The sequence below is a fragment of the Cyanistes caeruleus genome, chromosome 2 (genome assembly GCF_971803275.1).
Source record: "Cyanistes caeruleus chromosome 2, bCyaCae1.hap1.1, whole genome shotgun sequence".
NCBI lineage: Eukaryota > Metazoa > Chordata > Aves > Passeriformes > Paridae > Cyanistes > Cyanistes caeruleus.
In genome coordinates this window covers 3858332-3877605 of record NC_141702.1, presented here as the reverse complement: position 1 = coordinate 3877605, position 19274 = coordinate 3858332, and the positions used below count along the sequence as shown (strand labels likewise).

The 19274-nt window shown below is 52.5% G+C and overlaps 1 protein-coding gene across 1 annotated transcript; it reads right to left on the bottom strand.

Moving 5' to 3' along the window:
- Window positions 1-272: 272 nt before the first annotated feature.
- Window positions 273-19274, bottom strand: TRAM2 (translocation associated membrane protein 2). Its single transcript, XM_086875474.1, has 11 exons — window positions 19020-19274; window positions 12514-12577; window positions 10236-10345; window positions 9897-10013; window positions 8280-8338; window positions 7650-7734; window positions 7485-7555; window positions 6727-6831; window positions 6441-6599; window positions 5318-5487; window positions 273-4694 (listed from the first exon to the last, which is right to left on the bottom strand). The coding sequence occupies exons 1-11, from the start codon at window positions 19137-19139 to the stop codon at window positions 4621-4623; spliced, it is 1134 nt and encodes a 377-aa protein (XP_086731600.1). The 5' UTR covers window positions 19140-19274; the 3' UTR covers window positions 273-4620.

The window sequence follows — 19274 nt, the reverse complement described above, 5'->3', positions numbered from 1 at the left end:
AGATGAATCCCAGCTGCAAGGGCTTGGGGTGACAGGATGAGGGGGAATGGTTTTAAACTGAAAGAGTAGATTTAGATTGAATATTGGGGAAAAATTCTTCCCTGTGAGGGTGGGGAGGCCCTGGCACAGGCTGACCAGAGAAGCTGTGACTGCCCCATCCCTGGAAGCGTCCAAGGCCAGGCTGGATGGGGCTTGGAGCAGCCTGGGATAGAGGAAGATGTCCCTGCCACATGCACAGCTTTGCAATAATAAAGCATCAGCAGAAACAGCACTGGAAGAATCTATGCCTTTTATTTATTTATTTCAGAAAAATACTTCTGCCAAGTTTATCACAAAAGTCACTGAACAATGAACATCAACAAACGAAATCCGTACAAAAAACTGAAGAGAAAGAATGAAACAAACGGGATAAAATAGCAGAGACTGTTAATTCCCCCCACCCCCTCCAAAATCAGGAAATTTGCACTAAAGCATAAATATGGAAGAACAGGAATTTTCCTCGAGTTCCTTTACTGAAGTTTGATCAGTTCAACATTTTTGAGGAAAAACCACAGACCTCTGCCTGGCTTTTCCAACAGCCATTCTTCCTAGAAAAACCCCACACACAGCTCCAAGGAGGAGGAACATACTTCACTACTAAACCAACCTTCCATCCCCCATGAAGTTTCCTGAAAAGCTGTAAATCAAACCCCCATCATTTCCATCCACTGTTGGCACAATCTGGGGTCCATCTACCAAAGGCAAGAGCCTGGGGCTGCTGTAAACCCCCAGGCACTGCAGCAAAGGCAGGGTGGCTCCGAGCTCCCAGAGTCACTTGGAGGCAAGGAAGAGACATCCCAGAGTGGCCACTCTTCCTGCCAACCAGGAAGCCTACCAAAAATACCTTTTAAAACACTGAATTGAAGGTAAGGGGACCTACAGAGGAACTGGAACTTGGCTACTACTAACCCAAAGATGACAAGTAAGAAGAATCGTAAACAACAACAACAACAAGACAAAACGTGACTGTAATGCCCCATAATGTTAGAGTCACTCAAAAACTGTGTGTGAAATGCTACATGTGTTCTTCCTCTACCCCTTTCTCTTCCCAAGCCCATTCTCCAACTACCTAAGACAAGAGAGAACTAGTGCTGGTATTTCACAGCTCTTCTAGGCTAGGACAGGAAAACACTACACTTCACCCCAAAAACCACAGGCTACTCAATTCCTGACCTCCTCAGGTTGGATAACAGACACAGACTACTAAAGCAGCCTCAAACCCACAGGAGAGGTGCAAGGAATCATGTCCCACTGGAAGTTTTGGATAATCTCCATCACCTTCTGCACTGTGGTGGACAAGAGCTCCTGTTCAGGGCTGGAGCTTGGTGTTAGATTAAAAGTTTTTTGATTTCGATGAGTTTGGAGGCATTTTCCAACCTCACCCAACAATTCCATGACCAGATGACACGGGGCTTGACAAGATGGGGCATGAGAAGAGCACCCACTAAAGGGAAGTGAGCTCGTGGCATTTCCTAGGCAGAGCAGCCAAGGACAGACTGACCACTAAGGGCTTGCAATGAAAATGCTCCAAGAAAAAGCTCTTTGGGCTGAAAGGAAGGCTGGATCTGCTGAGAAATGACACGGACACAGGAGCAGTTACTGCGGGCTTGCAGCCCAGGGATTGTGCTTGCACAACAACACAGAGTTAGGAGCAGCCCATGGCAGCCCCTCTGATAGAGAGGGGATTGCAAACCTCCATGATGACAGTGGATATCACCTCACAACAAAGGTTCAGCTCAAAAATAACCTGCCTGCCAGGTTTGGATATAACAGAAAGATGGAGATTTCTGAGGACTAAATATAGGGGAGGGCAAAAAAGCAAAAAAAACAGCCCCATCATCTTACAGGTTTAAAAAACCAAAATCATAAAAAGAACACATGGAAATGCTTCAAAAACAAATGTCCCTTTTCCTGATAGCTCTATCAAAAAGAAAACGAAAGACACATAAATGTAGCATATGTTGTACATAAGTAGTAACAGAGGAGGGTGTTTAGCTACTGCCACAGTGTGCAGAGACGCTACAACATAAGGCACTTGGGATACAAAGCATCACCAGCTACTGTGTGAAGAGCCAGGATTGTGCAAGTGGAAAAGCTGCCTGAAGCCAAGCAGGCAGGAGGAGGAATCATTCAGCAGCTGTGTTTTTGGGAGGCTCTATGTGTCACCTGCTAACAGAGTCAGCAGCTCGGCTGCTGCGAGGCACCGGCGCTGCGGAAAGGCCCGAGGCTCTGGGGAGGTGTCAGCCAGCAGTCGCTCCTGGAGGGCACTGGCAGCAGATGGCAGGGGATGGGAAGAGACAGGAGAAAGGAAAAACCTCTCACACTACACCTTTTCCACCTCCTTCCCAACATAAAGCTCTTCTCCCCCCAATCACGCTGCACTGTGGGTCCTGTCGCTGCTTCTGAGCTAAAAGGCATCTTCTTCTTTCAGCACAGGCTACAAGGAGCGATGTCAAGGTACCACCAAGGGCTCTGCTCCAGCCTCCCTCCCCAGCTCCCCTGAAAACAGGGAAAGCCCTCTTCCGCCAGTATCTCTCAAATGTTGTGGGGATTGAGGAACAAGAGGAATTTGACTAACTGTCCTCACGGCCCTGCATGTTTTCTCCCTCCAGTGCCTCCTCAACAAGGAGAGAGGAGGAAAGGACAAAAGACAACCAAATAAATGTGAAGGAAACCCAACTCAACTCAAAGAGGGCAGAAAATCAACCGTCACCCGTTCCTCAAAACACGACTGGCGCAAAGGACAGCAGCACAGCCTCAAGCTGGAATTGCACTTGGAGAGAGCTGGAGTTCAGCTGCCCCCATGGGCTGAGCCAGGGGCAGGACAAGGATCAGTCCTGGACTGCACAAGGAGAGCACCCCAGCTCTGTGTCCTTCTCCTCACCCAGCCAAGGGGACACCCCACGAGTCCCCTGCTCCTGCCGTGGCGAAGCAGAACTAAAGCTACGGCCGACTTCGCTGCACAAGAGGCACCAACAGCAAAGCCCAGCTCAGGAACCGCCCCAGAGGACAGTGTGGGGACAGAGGTGCCACTACTGCTCACCTGCCCAACCTAGCCTGGCACAGCACCCCAAAAAGAAGCCCAGTGAGATGGCACTGACCCACGACACCCCACGCAGGTGCTGCTCCCCAGCGGAGTCAGCGAGAGCTCAACCCGGTGGGATGTGGCTTTCCACAAAATCTCCTGCCAGCACGTGGAGGTGGCAGCGGGCAGGAGCAAGAGGGGGAAGTGGTCTGCAGCAACAGATGGCCTCTGAGGTAGATTTGAGACAATTCCATCTGCCAACAGCTACATGTCAAAAGCCAGGCTTTTCCTAAAATTCAAGCTGCTCCCTGCAGCCCCGGCCTCCTTCCCCTTCCCTCCCTGTCATCTCATTCACAGCTCAGAAAGGGATGGAGGGGCTAGGATTTTTGGAAGAAGCCCTGGATTTGATAGCACCTTGGGTGGATACAAGAGCTGTATCCTTTGGAAACAAAGAGTGAAGCTGGTGGCTGCCGATGGCACGGCTGGACTGGTGTGGTAGGGATGAGGAAGGCTGAGGTGACAGCGTGAGGGGCACAGTCCCACTGATGCAAAAACCCTTTGCAGCAATCAGTTTGTCACCTGGATGTGGTCACGAGCAACAAGAACACCAGATCCACGAGGCACAGACAAGCTGGCAAAGGGCCTGGGCTGACAGGAGCCAGGCCAGCGCTCAGAGCGGGGCAGGCCTCAAGGATTCACATGGAACTGAGGATGCTGCTGCCCCATAACAAAACACTGAGAGCTGCAGAGCCCTGGGCCCAGCTCTTGGGGCTGGGAGGCCCAGAATAACTTTGGACAACCAAGAGAAACCCAGCTGGGGCGAACAAAGGCTGGGAGGTGGACCTTCCATATGAAGAGGAAAGTTCTCTCCATTCTCTGCTGCCCAGCTCTCCAAAATTCTCAAAAGCAGGGTTCAGAAAACCCCAGTTAACTGGAGGTCCACCAGGAGACAAGACAGGGTTGAGCTTCCTCCATCAGACCCTGGTCTCTCTTTGCAGCATCACCATCCTGCCGAGCGCTGGCCAGATGTGCCCCATCTCACCTGAGAGCACCCCTGAGCCCCAGATCTCACAGCCCCAGCACATTCCCCCAGGAATCTGATCCCATAACACACATTTGGTGCCTTCAAGCTGTCGTGGCCCTGTCCCAGGGGCTCAGGGAAGCACCATGAAGAGAGGGGAGGAACATGCTGTAGGAGAAAAAAGGATTGTTTGGAACCATCTATGATACATTTGTAACCATTAATGAAAATAACCAAACACTAAAATAGAAAAAAAAAAAAAAAATTGCACACTGGTTTACGATCAAACAGAGGAAAGGCAAAACCAGGAGGGATGGAAAGGGTTCCTATGAGGGGGGATGGGAGAAGGGGAAAGGGGCCTTTTTGGTTTTATTGCAAACAGTTCACGAGAGCAAGAAAGGAAGGGAGGAGAGCGAGAGACACCTTGGGAAGATGATTCCGAGCCTTTCAAGATGCCGCTCGTGAGGAGCAGGAGGAGGAGGGGCTGCTCAGTCCTGGTATCTCGCCCTCCTCCCCAGGAGACAACCCTTGGCTTCTATGGAGACTTGAGCTTCTTGGTGCGAGGTGAGGTTCCGTTCTCTGCTTTCACCACTCCGTTCTCATGGTAACCTGGGGATGGCAACAAAGGGACACGGAGCTGGTGAGGGGTCCAAAGGGTAATCTGAGGGAGCTGGGGGTGTTTAACCTGCAGAAAAGGAGGCTCAGGAGGGACCTTCTTGCTCGCCTCACCTCCCTGACAGGAGGGTGCAGCCAGGTGGGGCTCACCTCCCAAGGAACAAGGGACAGGACAAGATGAAATGGCCTTAAGCCGCCACAAGGGAGGTTCAGTTTGGGCATTAGATGGAATTTCCTCACAGAAAGGGTGGTTAAACATTGGAATGGGCTGCTCTGGGAGGTTTGGAGTCACCACCCCTGGAGGTGTCCAAGGAACAACTGGACATGGCACTCAGCACTCTGGTCTGGTTGACACTGTGGTGATTGGTCAAAGGTTGAAATCCATGATCTCAGAGGTCTTTTCCAACCTAAACCATTCTGTGATTCTATGAGAAAGAAACTTTGTCCCTTGCACAAGCCAAACCCTTTATCCTCTCAGGACAGGCCCACAGACGTGGGGAAACCCCCACGACATCAGGACACTGCTGGGGATGCCCTGCACAGGCAGCAGCCTGCTGGGGGAAGCTGACCCCCAGCACTGACACCTCCACAGTGCCACCCACCCTTCCAGCACTCACCCGAGTCCCTCTTGAGCAGCTTGGTTTGCTGCTTGGTGCCAGCAGGGGCGGCGGCTCGCTTCCGACTGCTCTGCTCGTTCCAGTACTCCCTCCAGCGCCGCAGCTGGAAGTGGATGAAGCGCCACATCACCGAGGCCTGGAAGAGGCACACCAACAGCAGCACACTCATTCTGCCAGGGGCGGAGAAGAGGCAGGCTGAGAACACAGCAGCGAGGCCACTCCCAGCCCGGCCTTCCCCCCACACCGGGGCTGGTGGCCGAGGTCCCCCCGCGTGGCAGACGCCGTCCCTTCAGCCACCATCTCTCCTTTCTGCCACCCCTGAGCCCAGAGCAGCCACCTTCCTTTCCCTCCACACCATAAAGCCCTCAGGTTTTGGTGCATTGATTCTTTCAACTTTAGGGCAAGAATGGATGAACAGGATCAGCTCAACCAGCACTGCCCAAAACACAGCGTGGCACAGTCAAGGTACGATGTCCCCGGATGATCTAAAAGCTGGAAGGGAGGTAAGAAACACCCTCAAATTGTCAAGTGTGCCAGCAGTCCTTGGCTTCAAAAAGCTTGGGAATGACCATGTCTAGCAAATTCTGGACTGAACCCACAGCTGCTGCAAGGGTGAGAAAGGCTCCCAGACTGCAAGGCATGATTAGCCCAATTCACCCTCTGCTTCCCACATCAATGGGCAGCAAAACATGGCCAAGCAGAAAGGAAAGCTTTCTCCTTGACCACATCCATGTAAATGCACAACAAGAAAAGCCTGCAAGCATTTCTCCAAGATAGGCTTGCACTTTATAACTTCACTTGATTAACACTTTATTTCCTGACTTTTCCCCTCCATTTTGGCTCTGCGTAGCCTTTAAACCCCTCCTCACTTCCTTCTGCTCACTAAGACCTTCCCTAAATGCAATCAGGATCAGATCCCCATTGTTTGGATCCCATTTGGATGGAGCTTAGAGCAACCTGATCTGGTGATGGTATCCATGTCCATGGCAGGGGTTGGAACGAGATAATCTTTAAAGTCAGTTTCATCCCAATCCCAAACCATTCTAGGATTCCATGATTTCCAAACTCAGCAAAACCCACGCTGGGATAACACAGCCAAGAAAGACACAGGAGACATTCCTACCTGAAGAGAATGTTGTTGAAGAGGAAGCTGAAGAAGTTTCCTCTCTCAGGGTCCAGGGCCTGGCTCTCCACGCGTGGCAGTCCGAAGCCAATGACCAGGATGTACAAGGTGAGGGTGAAGAGCCTGGTGACCACGAACACGACGGCCCAGACGTTAAACCTGCAGGAGGGGCAAGCAGAGGTGTGGGCAGGAGCAGCCCCAGTGCTGACCCAGGAGGTGAGAGCGAGATCCAGGCTCTCCTGGGCTCCAAAGGAGGAAGGGAGCCACAAGCAGCTCCCCTGCTTACAGCTTCTCGTTGTTCTCGTCCGTGAAGTAAACCAGCCGCGCCATGTGGAAGAAGAACTCGGCCAAGTACTGCAACAGCAAGAGGATCAGCCCCAAGCGGGTTAAGCTGGCAGGGAAGAGGAAGAAAAAAGCATCACTGGGCTGGTCAGCCTTCATCCTTCATCCTTCAAACTCAGCTACAGCCTTGGCCCTGCTGTCCATGAGCTGCAGCACCAGCCCATAGGCAGACCTCTGTGCAGCAGTGGGAGCAGGACAGCAATAGGGGAAATCTTTGTCTACAAACCATCAACACAATCCAAAACATGAGCAGAGCAGGGCTGTATCCAACACAAAACCCTATGGGTGGCAAAGATGCTCTGCTTTGTATCAGAGAATGGCTTGGGTGGGAAGGATCATCTCGTTCCAAACCCCTGCTCTAGACATCTTCCACTGTCCCAGGTTGCTCCAGTGCCCATCCAACCTGACCTCAAATAATTCCAGGGATGGGAAACGCTCTGGACAGCCTGTGCAAAGTGCCTCACCACCCTCACAGGCAAGAATTTCTTCCCGGTATCCAAATCTCTCCTCGTTTAGTTTAAAACCATCCCCCTTGTTTTATATACCTGCCTAGGCAGAAAGTCTCTCTCCACAAAACAATCCCATTTATTCCTTCTAAGCTCCTCACCCCACTGAGGATTCCCAGGTGACTCCCAGGGCCAAAGAAGCTGCCCAGCCCCATCCCTGGTGTGTGAGGGATGCTGAGGCAGGTGAGTGACTCACTTGAGCAGGTAGGCACCGGCGATGTGCAGCAGGTAGAGTGAGATGCAGCGCAGCTGCCGGGGGATCTCCTCCTGCCAGGGGCAGAAAAGCCAAATCAGCCTCTCAGCCCTCTCCACCCATCCTCTCCCAGAGCTCCCTCTCCCAAAACCTCCACCTGGCTCTCACCTTGCGGACTTTTTGGAAGTAGAGCTCGGGCAGGGCGTGCAGCCAGTACGCCAACTGGCACAGGTAGAAAAACTTCACCTGGTACCTGAAATACAGGGAGGAGCCACGTGAGCCAGCCCAGGCCACGGCAGGACCCCAAGAACCCAAGTGCCAGGGCAGCATTGGGCAATCCCTCCACTGTTTTGGAGCCATAGGATTTAGGAGAAATCCTTTCAGGGCTGAAATTATCATTGAGCCGAGAGAGCTGCACATGGAGTTTATCCAGATGCTTGTGCTATGATCTCTGTTCTCTCAGCAAACCTCACTTTTGTAAAACCAGGAAGGAAGGGTCATCCCCCACTACATTTCTGCTGTGTAAAATGAACAGCAAAGAGACTTTCCCAAGGTGATGCAGGAAACAGGCAGGATGAGTAACCGAGCCCACAGGGCCTTCCTCATGAAACCCTCTAGAACACCCTCCCCAGGCTCACAAATGAGATATCCCCATTCCCCATGGTTTCACTGCAGCACCCTTACTGCAGGGTGCAAGCAGAGTGTGCTGTGCTCTCAGCACCCTACTACCAGCAGGCAAAACTATGGAGAGGAAGGAAGTGGCCAGCCCCAGAACAAAATGCCCCCACTAGTGCTTACGGCAGATAAACATGCGGGTAGTTTTCCCACAGACTCCGGGGGTTTGAAATGTATCCTTCCTGAAAAAGAGAAGAGAGGCAAGGCTTCAGCAAAACAAAACAAGTCATGAGAGGGTGGGCTGATGGTACAGTGAAACGAGGAACTGGGGATGACACCCAAGTCTCGTCACAGCCTGCAGGAAAAACCACGTTCCCTGTGTGGGCCCAGGCTGAACTCTGAATCTCTGCCTCTCTAGCACCCCTCTAAAATTTCACCAGGCCCCTTGTTTGGGGGCTGAAGGCTGCTTGCTCAGTTGCACAGAGGGTCCCAAATTCAGGAGAGGATATTTTGGGGTCTGGAATGCTCTGGAGGTGTGGGGTGAGATTCCTGTAGCATGGCTCAGGCAGCCGTGTGCATGGTCCACAGGCTTCTTCCCCACTGGCATTTCCAAACCCAGCAGCCCTTAAGCAACAGGAAGTACTTCTGAAGAGAAAAAGGAACAGAAAACACCAACAAAAATAACTGGATGAATTGCATAGTTTCATTTTTCTGCCTCTTGCCTTACAGGATGGGACTCCCTTCTCACTCCTGCCACACGGATGCTGCCCTGGGAATGCCAGAGGAGATGCTGGCATGGGAAATTTGTCCTGCCCAGTCAACATCATCCATGCCCTGTCTGTCACAAGATCCCTTTTTTTTCAGATGGGGAAGGCCAAGGAAGCACAAGGGTGACCTGCTCTGCACATGTTGGCTGTTTGGGGAGCACATCGTAGCAATGGGGGTTGTATAGGAGGCTCCAGCCCCACAGCTGCTGGCACTGGGCAAGGGGAGACCAAAACCAGCAGCATCAACTGTTTTGCCAAAATTTCCAGAGCCCTACGGGGCAGAGGCAGTGCCAGCAGATCTCTAGAGATGCTGGCCTTGAATAGAAAAGCAGTTCTCTGAGAAGGGCTGGCAGGACCCTCTGAGCAGTGGAGAGGGGATCTGTCCCAAGGATCCACCCCCAGAGCCACTGGACCACAGCTGGACCCCAATGGCTGCAGGTAGCAAAGCATCATCACTTCACACTGCCAAAACAGTCAGAGCTCACTCACACCACCGGTTCTTCCCTCCCCTTTCCTTCCCAAAATGAGAGTTTTTCCTCTGAATTCCTTGGGTTGACACATCCCCAAAGAAAAGTATGGTTTCCCTCAAAGATTCCCTCACCATCAGCTTGCCAAGGAAGGAAGCACAGGTCCCAAAGAGGGATCCCAAAATTCTGCCCATTAGCCCCATGACCCCACCCAAAAACCTCAAGGCACTGAATGTACATATGGAGGACAACAAGAGGCTGAGACAGGCATCAGCTCCTGGAGCAGGGGATGGAGATGATGGGGCCAAGCAGGATTTCTGGGCCTCAGCTCCAAAAATATTTTACATCCCGTTTACCTGTGCCTTGTACAATACAGGAAAAGGATCTCCCAAATCTGCCCTCACAGAGTGGCTGGAAAGATCCACCACAGCTGAAAACAAAACTGACTGAAATGTGCCTGTTTTGGCCCAGAAACTGGCTGGGGACTATGCTGCCAGTGGGGTTTTGTGCTCCAGAACCCACAGTTCCCCCTGGAAACCCAAATGCCAGCCAGCCCTGTGCCTTACCGTCACCACGACGTACAAGCACCAGATGACAGAGGTGAGGTGGAAGGCAACCAGCTGCCCTGACTCATTGAACTTGCTGTGTTTGACCTTGGAGAGATGAAGACGCCTGTTGATTTTCTGGGAAGGAGCAAAGGGAGAGACAAACAACAAGAAAACATGAGCCACCATCAACTCTCTCTCTCCTCCTCCTCATCCCGAGCAGCCTCCAGAGATGAAGGCTCACTCGTCACCACCTCAGCCCCCAGACCACCCCCAGAACAGCATTTAACTGCAGCAGGACCACAGCTCCCTGTGGGATTTGAGGTATTTTGAGGACACAAGACAGGGAATGGCACTCACATCCAGGGCGTACTCCTGCACCACTGCATGCAGGATGATGGCGATGAAGATGTAGAAGAGGATGGTGACCAGATCCTTCAGCCCATAGTGATACTGGACCAGCTCCCCATCTGCAAGGAGACCAAAGCGTGGGTCAGACCCCCATGGCCCAAAGGATTTCCAGGCAGCAGGAAACAGCCTGGATGGGGACAGCAGGGAGAGGTCATGACTATGCCAGTGGTAGGGAAAAAGGGCTCTCTCCAGGGTTAGCTCAGGGCAGAGGTGGGTGGTTTCCCCTCTAATAGGTACACACCTCAAGGGAGGGGACACTGGGGACACTAAAAGCTCCCCTTTACCACAGAGGACAGCTTGGCTGTGGAAATGGGAATTTATCACCTGGAGGGATGAAGACATGGCAGGCTGAAGCAGGTGATGGGATCAGGGATGCACCACTAGGAACATCAGGGCTTGGGATAGGATTTCCACCCCCTCATTTATGATTTAACACTTCCTTATGATCTCCCACTCCTCCCTGAAAACTGCTGGAGCGGGATTCAGCTGCCTAAACGCAGATGCCTTCTGCTATTTAGGGATCTGAGGCAGCAGCACAGGGCTGGTGAGAAACAGGACCCATAGGAGTCTGTGCCCTTCTGGAGCAACAGGAAACCAAATAGCATCCAAAATACCCCAGACATCTGCATTTAAGTGACTATTTGCAGCTCTTAAGCTTATGGGGAGAAGCAGAATTAGGAAGGCTGCAGGAAGTATCATCACACAAAGCTCAGCCCACCCCTGGCTGCTGCTCTCCCTTACCCTGATCCAGTCTGTCCTCTCCTGATACCAATGCTGGGAAAAGACTGCTCTGTCACCAGCCCTGCCTATCCTAAACAAAGCTTCATTCCAGGTTTCTAAGATCTAAATAGGGTTTATGAACACACCTGGCACAAGGATATGAAAACACCCTGTCCTTAGGAGCCCCGGGTGCTGTGCAGACCCAGAGGTAAAAATGGTGCCTGTATCCAAGAGCAAGGTAAAAGACAGAACTGCAAGGCCAAAGAAAATAATATCACGTACATGTGCTCTGCCTCCTCTCTCCAGGGCACCTCAGAAGCTCTAGCAGGAGCTGTGGGAAAGCCTTGGAAAAATTTAGATTCCTCCCAAGAAGCTGTTGCACCAAGACCTCTCTCCCCACTAGCTCTTGCCCTATACTGATACCCCAATAACTGGTCCTGGGGAGGTGTTTCTGTGCCCCCTGGGACTTCTTGTACCAGAAAAGAATAAATCCCTTAAAAACCAGCAGCGGAAGTTGTCTGGACTGTGCCACAGTGGAGAAGGGACCAAAATTTAATCTGGAAGCTGGATGATTCCTTCAACCATAACCAAAGCCTTTAAGGGCAGAGCTTTTATCTTCCGCATGTCTGCCTCATTGTAGCTCCACTAATCCCAACACCCTGCTCTTTCTTTGGATGATTACTCAAACACTCCCAATTAACTGCAGTTTTCTGCCACCAGGCCAGGCTTTGTGCCCCGGGCATTTGGCTCATCCCAAGCCCAGGCCTTTACCCAAACCACCTCCTGCTGTCTCCACGCCAGTGCTCAGATCCCTGCCAGATCCACAGGGGCTCTGAGCCAGGAAGGCAGCAGCCAAAATAAGAACAGGGGCTGAGCCTCCTGGCTGGGAGCTGGGACACCTCCTCTGGTCCGTTTGGTTCCGAGCTGCACCGGCTCAGAGCCTCCTGGAATTTACTCCCTGGGAATCGGAACCTGCCGGGAACAGGGATGCTGAGCACCAAGTGCATCTCCATACCCTCCTCTCCAGGTGCCATCCCCAAAAATCAGCAGGAAAGGGATGACATGTACAGCTGCTTGGCAAAGAGGTAACTCCCTCCTGCTCCTCAGGGGGACAAGAAACTGCTCCAGGCAGGCAATGACAGTTGGATCCTGCCCGACCACGCTTGGAGCAGCATCCTCACCCTGCAGGGAGCACAGAGTGGCCTGGTCATGGCAGAAAGGGAGAGGAAGCCCACAGACTCCCTGGAAAGCATTCCTTCCCAGCCCTGACAGAGTGAGGACTGGCAGACAGGACCAGAGTGATCTGAGCCACTCAAACATTGCTTCTTCACAAAATATTTTATTTTTTTTCTTTTAATTTTTAATCTCTGCCAGACTGCATTTACTGCCAGACAAGACCCTGAGCAGCTGATCAGCAGAGGGTGAGCCCAAACCAGCTAGGAGGGAGGATCTGGGGAAGACCAGGCTCAATGTTCCCTGGGATTTGAGGAGCAGAGTCATCTCTCACCTGCTGTAGGCACACTAACGTTATACTGAGGTAAGATGAACAGGAAGGCAGTCTTGGCTGTGACCTGTCAAAAGACACAAAGGTGAGAAGAAGCAAATCAGTTGTTAAATCCATTCCTCTGGACCAGTTTTTTTCTGTCACAACAGGAAAGGCAAATCACCCAGGGAGATGCGCTGGCACCAGCTTCACTTGCAGAAACACTAAACCTTGCACTGGTCACCTACAAGGTCCCAGATGCATGTCCAAAAAGGGGGAAAAAAAGCCTGGGATGAGACATCAGGACATCCAGAACCCAGGGCTGTGCTGCTCTTCATTTACTGAATGATAGAATTGAATCATGGAATATCCTGAATTGGAGGGGACCAAAAAGATCATTGATATTCCACTCCTTGACACCCCAAGAATCCCATCCTGTGCCTGAGAGCATTGTCAAAACCCTTCTTGAACTCTGTCAGGCTGTGGCCATTCCCTGGGGAGCCTGTTCAGTGCCCAGTCACCCTCTGGGGAAACAATCTTTTCCTGATATTCAACCTAAACCCTCCCTGACACAGCTCCAGCCATGCCCTCTGGTCCTGTTATTGATCACCACAGAGGGAACCACTGACTAACTTGCTTTTAATTCAAAGGAAGGATCCTCCCCAGCAGCAAAGCAGGAGGCTTTGTGGGGATGGGGCAGAGCATCCCAAAACTGCACCTCTGAAACGAAAGCATCCTCAAGCTGAGGCCACAGCAAAATCCAGTGCACAGACATCCAACACCAAACATGTCTTCATCCCATCCAACCCCACACTGGCAGCAGGTCACCAGATTTTCCCTTTCCAGTGGCTCCCAGCCAACCCTCCAACGCTTCACAAGCACCCACCCTCAAACACAGCCATTCCCAAAAAATCCTGTGCCTGTCAAACACCGATGGAGATGAGCTGCATTTCACACAGACAGAGTGACACAGCCGCTGCTTCAGAGCTGCAGGCTATTAAAATCCCAGCTGGAAATTGCACCACAGCTTGTGGGGGAGACAGGGGGACTTTGCCAAGCGTTCCCATCCTGCCACCACCAGCATTGAGCAACCAGTGCAGGCAGCCCCAGCTCGGCAACAGCAAACTCCATGGCATGTCTTTGTGATGTTTGGGGGATTTTTGTTTTTTCCACTTAAAAAAAACCAAAAAGGAAATCCCACATGTTATGCTCTGTTTGTGGAGGAGTAGATGCAGGAGACAGAGACCACGGGCAGAGTTTGGGGTGGGAATGGAAAAAGTGCATCGCCTGGCTTCAGGCTGGCTGAGGGAGACACTTCTGGCTCCTACAGACCTTGCTGGCTGGGAAAGCCAAGTTGCTTCATCCCAGAACTGTACAGCACATCCAGGACCTGGAGTTTACATCCAAACCTTGCCACAGGCTGGCACAGGGCATGAAACAAAGGCACGAAGCCAATTGTGGCTGTGATGCTGCAGGGATGGGTGGCCATGTCATGGACATGCTAACAGCAGCAGGCACTGATGGATTTACAGCTCCCGAGTACCTGGCTGCCATCCATTGCTGTAAACAGCTGGGAACAAGACATCATCTCCAGGTGAAGCCTCCTAACCTGCTGGAGAGGACACAGGCCAGAGCTGTGAGTCCAGGAAAATGACCCCAGAGTATCTCTGGGGTGGGAAGCAATGTCTGGACAGAGCTCAGCCCCAGCACAGTTTCTGAGGATTCTCCTTATCTTCCTTCCCAAAGCACCTGGTAGGAAGGTTCCTCCATCCACTCCAGCATCAAGCATGTTTTGTCCCATCTCCACAGCTGCCTTTGCTCTCCTGTGGGCTGGAGAACCACCAGCAGCTTTGGATCCACCCCAGCACACCTCCACCTTTCCTTACAGAGGGGTAACAGGTTTCACTGAAGCCTCAGTGAAATATTTTAACAACTGAAGACAAATGTAACCTCCTAGATGCAGGCATCTGCAAGGCAAAAACCAGGTTTCCTTGGCTTGGGAAATAGGGATGAGCACCAGGGATGGCAAAACTCTTCAGAGCCTTCCTTGAGCATTTCACAGGCAGCCAGGGAAAGCAGAAGTTTGGAGTGGGAAGAGAAATGTGAGGATTATTCAGAGGCACAAGACTTGCTGTCTGTTTGCTCTGAAACAAGATGCTGGTATGGGAAAGGAAGTGCTGGACACACTTCTGCCCCGCAGGGCAGCAAACAGAGCCAGAGCTGCCACTGAACTGCTACTGGCAGGGGCAGAATTCATGGAATCCTAGAATAGTTTAGGTTGGAAAAGCCCTCTAGGATCATGGAATCCAACTGTTCCCCCAGCACTGCCAAGCCCACCACAAAACCATGTCCACAGGTGCCACACCTACACAATTTTTAAACAATTCCAGGGATGGTGACTCCACAACTTCCAGCCTGTTCCAATCCCTGTCTTTTCAGCAAAGAAATTTTTCCTGATATTCAACCTAGTCCTTCCTGGCACAACATTTAGAGGGTGGGAGAAGGATTTGTGGCTTTTAAAAAGGTATCTAAGCACACACAACCAGGCAGTTTAGCACCTCTTCCAGAAAGTACCCAGTGCAACTCTTAAACACTGATATTTTCAGGAATGAGGGATAATTTTTGAGCATCCTTCCCCAGGAGACTCTGTGAACTCCTGGAACAGCTTGCCCAGATTGGTTGTGGACTCCCCATCCTGAAAGTGTTCAAGGCCAGGTTGGACAGGGCTCTTGAGTAATCTGCTCTAGTGGAAGTTGTCCCTGCCCATGGCAGAGGGCTGGAATGAGATGAGTTTTAAGGTCTCTTCCAACTCAAACAATTCCAGGTGTCTATGAAACACGTTTCCCTTCTCCAAAGTCTCATCCCAGTGGGATTTGTCTTTCCCCCAGCCAGGAGTCCCCAGGCATGCCAGCATCTCCACGGTCTTGTTTGAATTAAAGACACTCTGAAGGAAGGAAGCAGCTCCAAACCTCTGGCGGGGGAGGCTGGGGGAGTTTTCTGCAGTCAGAGCTGGGAAAATACTTCCAGGGCTTGAAAAACAACTCAAACTAATAACAGACAAAATGCTATCCAAAGGCTTTTCTCACAGCTTTGCGTTTCTTTTCCTCCCCCTAGCCAGAGCTTATTGAAATGCAAACTTGCTGATCCACAATATGGATTGACACAGGCCCTATATGTAAACTAAAGCCCAAACTTTGGACCAAAGCCTTTCAAAGTAAACATCTGGCTTTGACAAAAAAAGCTCTTCCCAAGGGCGGTGCAGCCCCTCTACCCCCACAGACAAACTCATCCCCCAGCACAACACAATTTCCAGTGCCTCACCCTCCCTCCTGTTTATTCCCTTTTTAAAAGTTAACCTAAATACTGGGGTTTTTTTACCTTTTTCCCACTCCTCCCCAGCTATTCAACCCTTACGCTGCCCACGTGCCTCACTTCCACATCTGGCAAAGAGCAGGGGAGGCAGGAACGCATTTTGTTTTCCCTCATTAACAATGGGAAGGCCTTAATTTTTAGAGTACTACGGAGGGGACCAGGAAGAGGAAAGTATATTTAGCAGAAAGCCTGGAAATAGCAGCTCATTTGTCAGCTGCCTTCTTCTGACTGTGTCACAACTCAGAGTTTGGGAGCCCGTGACTCACATCCCACAATCTGCACAGGGGGAAAGCCCAGCAAGGGCATGGAACCACTTCTAAAACAATGGTTTATAACTTTATTTCATCACCCCATGCATAAGACTGAGCCTCAGTTTCCCCATTTTAGAGGTTACAACAGCAGAGATTACAACAACCCCATCTAATACAGAAACTTCTCCAAAATCAGTGAAGTTTTCCCCAGACTTGACCTGACACCACTCACAGGAGCCACCCCTGGTGGGACACAGGTTAAACGTTCATAAACAGGTTTCATTCTTCTGCAAAGCAGGATGGAAAAAGATATGCAAAGTAATTTCTGCATGAGGATGGAAGCACCTGTTTCGCATTTCTATATAGAGTAACTCAAAATAGTTTTTCACCAAAAAAAGGGGGAGGTTTCCTTCTGGACTTCAGCAGCTATGAACACGTGGCAAAATCTCTGTCTGGCACCAGGCAGATGCACAACCAGGTATGTTTTCACACCCTGAAGGCTTAGGGCTGGCTGGAAAGGAAAAACCCTTTGCAGTGCCCAGCTCAGGACAGCTCTTTTTTGGGGAACTCTCTCCAAGCCTGGGGCTTCCCTCCCTGAGCAACACTTCGGTCCTCAAAAACACACAACACTGGAATAATCAAATCCAGCACACCTGTAACACAAGGAGCAGCCTCATGCCACCAAATTCCATCACAACTGGTACCTGCCCCCTTCCACAGTGGAATTACCAGCTTGGTGAATCCATGTGGATGGGGAAAGATGAAAGACCCAAGAAGATGCTCAAGGTGTAGCTTATGCTGTGCTAGGGCAGTGGAAGACCCGTGGCAGCCCCCCAGCATCACCCTGAGCAAGCTGCTGGAGCAAGGAAGCTGTCAGCTCCTGAGTGATGCCTGGGAAAAGGTTAAAAGTCTTATTTGTGTCTTCCCAAAAAAACCTTCCCTGCAGGAAACGGCCTATTGTGAGCAGGATTCGGCCTCTTCCGCTGAGCCTGAGCTTGGCTGTGGCCACTGGCATTGGGGAAGGTGGAAGCCCAGCTGCAGGGTGGGAAGCAGGGATGAGAGGAGACAGAGGGAAAGGGACAGTGCCAGGTCCTCCTCACCATGGCAAAGGATCAAAGCTGCCACCAAAACTCACCACAGAGGTGGCACAAATGGGCAGGGATGGTTTGGAGGGTTGGACAAGAGCAGAGGCTGCTTCTTCCTTCAGGGGAAAAGAAAGCAGAAGGAATAAATGTAATAATGAAATAAAAATAAGCCAAAATACCCAGAAGGACCAAACCCCATGCCAAGGGAAAGACAGGGATGATGCTCCCAGGCACACGGAGCACTGGAAGCCACCCTGGCATGGCAAGCACTGTCACCCTGAGGTCTGCTGGGAGCGCAGCAAACTGCTGCCCTCAGCATCTGAGGGAGACTGAATTAAAAGACATTTAAAAAACCCCATGAACACCACAAACCCCTCCCTGATGCCATCTCCACAGAGGGGCTTCATCATTTTTCAAAACTGGCCTCGTAGCACCACATCAACCAAAAGCACCAGAGCAGCAAGCCCAGGTACCACCTCTTCAGGATGGGGCTCCCAAACTGCAACAAAACCATCTGCAGGGAAAAACCCTGAGACAGAGATGCAACCTCGGTGGCATTTTCTTTTTAGAATACGAGTACGAAACTTGCAGCCCAACTCTGCAGCATTTGCATGTGGCTTTGGAATACAGCTGGCGCTCCTGGGTCGGTTTTGAAACCCTTAAATAAATACATATATACATGCACAAGGACATTGCAAGGGGTTCGAGTGCTGTAAGAGACTCGTTCATTCAATGAGTTCGCAGTGAAAAAAAAGGGGGATAGAAAAGCAGGGGGTTCCAGCGGGGAGGAATTAAGGAAATGGATTTCCTCCTCCTGCGATTTGCTACAGAAGGAGACTTTCCTCCCTCGCCAGGCCCCCCGGCCACCCCTTTCCCATCCGGATTTGCTTTGAAACGTGGCACTGCCGAAGGGGAGGGTTCAGCGGGGGAGGAGGGGGGGTCCCGGCCGGCGGTGCCGCTGAGCAGGGCCCGGAGCCGCGGTGTGGGATGCCCGGAGCCCAGCGGAGCCGCACGGAACAGGGGAAAGCGGGCGGAGAGGGAAGGAGCCGGAGCGGAGAGCGGCGTTCCCGACACGGCGGGACAGGGACGGCCTTGCGGGGCTCTGCGGCCACCCCGGCCGGGTGAAGGGATCCCGTGGATGCCTTGCCATGGCCCGCAGCCCTGAGGGACGGCCGGCAGCGGGGAAGGCCGGGGAGCCGCTGGCGTCTGCCCGAGGCCCAGGAGCCCCCGGCGCTGGTCCCACGGCGCGGGGTCAGCGGGCTGAGGGGAAAACACCTGCAAAAGGGCTATTGTAAAAGAAAACAAGGCGAAAAAAAAAAAAGGGGGAAAAAAAGTCTTCCCATCTCCAAAAGCTGGGAATATCAGACAAGGCTTGGCTTCTCGCTGTGTGGGGATGATGTGCCCCTCAGTGCTTGGGACGTCCCGGCAGCTGCGGCGGGTTTGGGGCAGGGGGTCTGACACCCCCTGAGCTCCCCCGCCCCAGCCAGGGACCCCCGGCAGAGCTGGAGCGGGGACAGAAGGATGTGGCAGCCCTAAAGCCAGCAGCAGGCTGGGTGCCCGTGGGAACGGGGGAACCTCTCCGCTGCTGGGTGAGAGAGGGGAATGAATGGGGCGGCACTCTGACCCCAGACCGAGGGGTCCCGCACCCCACAGCCCCCTCCCCAAGCGGGATGGGGACACCTGGCCCGGCTGGGGACAGCCCCGAGCTGGGACAGCCCCAGGGGGGACACCCCATACAGAGCAAGGGGGGTCACCTCGTCCACGGGGTGGGGACACACGGACAGCCGGTCCCGGCGGGGGGCGATGGCGGGGGGGGTCTCACCTCGAACATGAGGGCGATGAGGACGCTGAGCACCAGGCAGAAGCCGATGTCGGCGTGATTGTGGATGAGGAACTCCTGGCTGAAGAGCGGGTGGCTCTTGGCCCGCCGGCGGAAGGCCATGGCCGGGGCCGAGCCGAGCCCAAACTTCCCCGGGCCCCGCGGAACTTCGCGGAGCGCCGCGATGGCCCCGCGCAGGCGCCGCCGCCTGAGCCCTCCCCGCGCCCGCCCGGCTCCGCTCGGCCCCGGCACCGACCC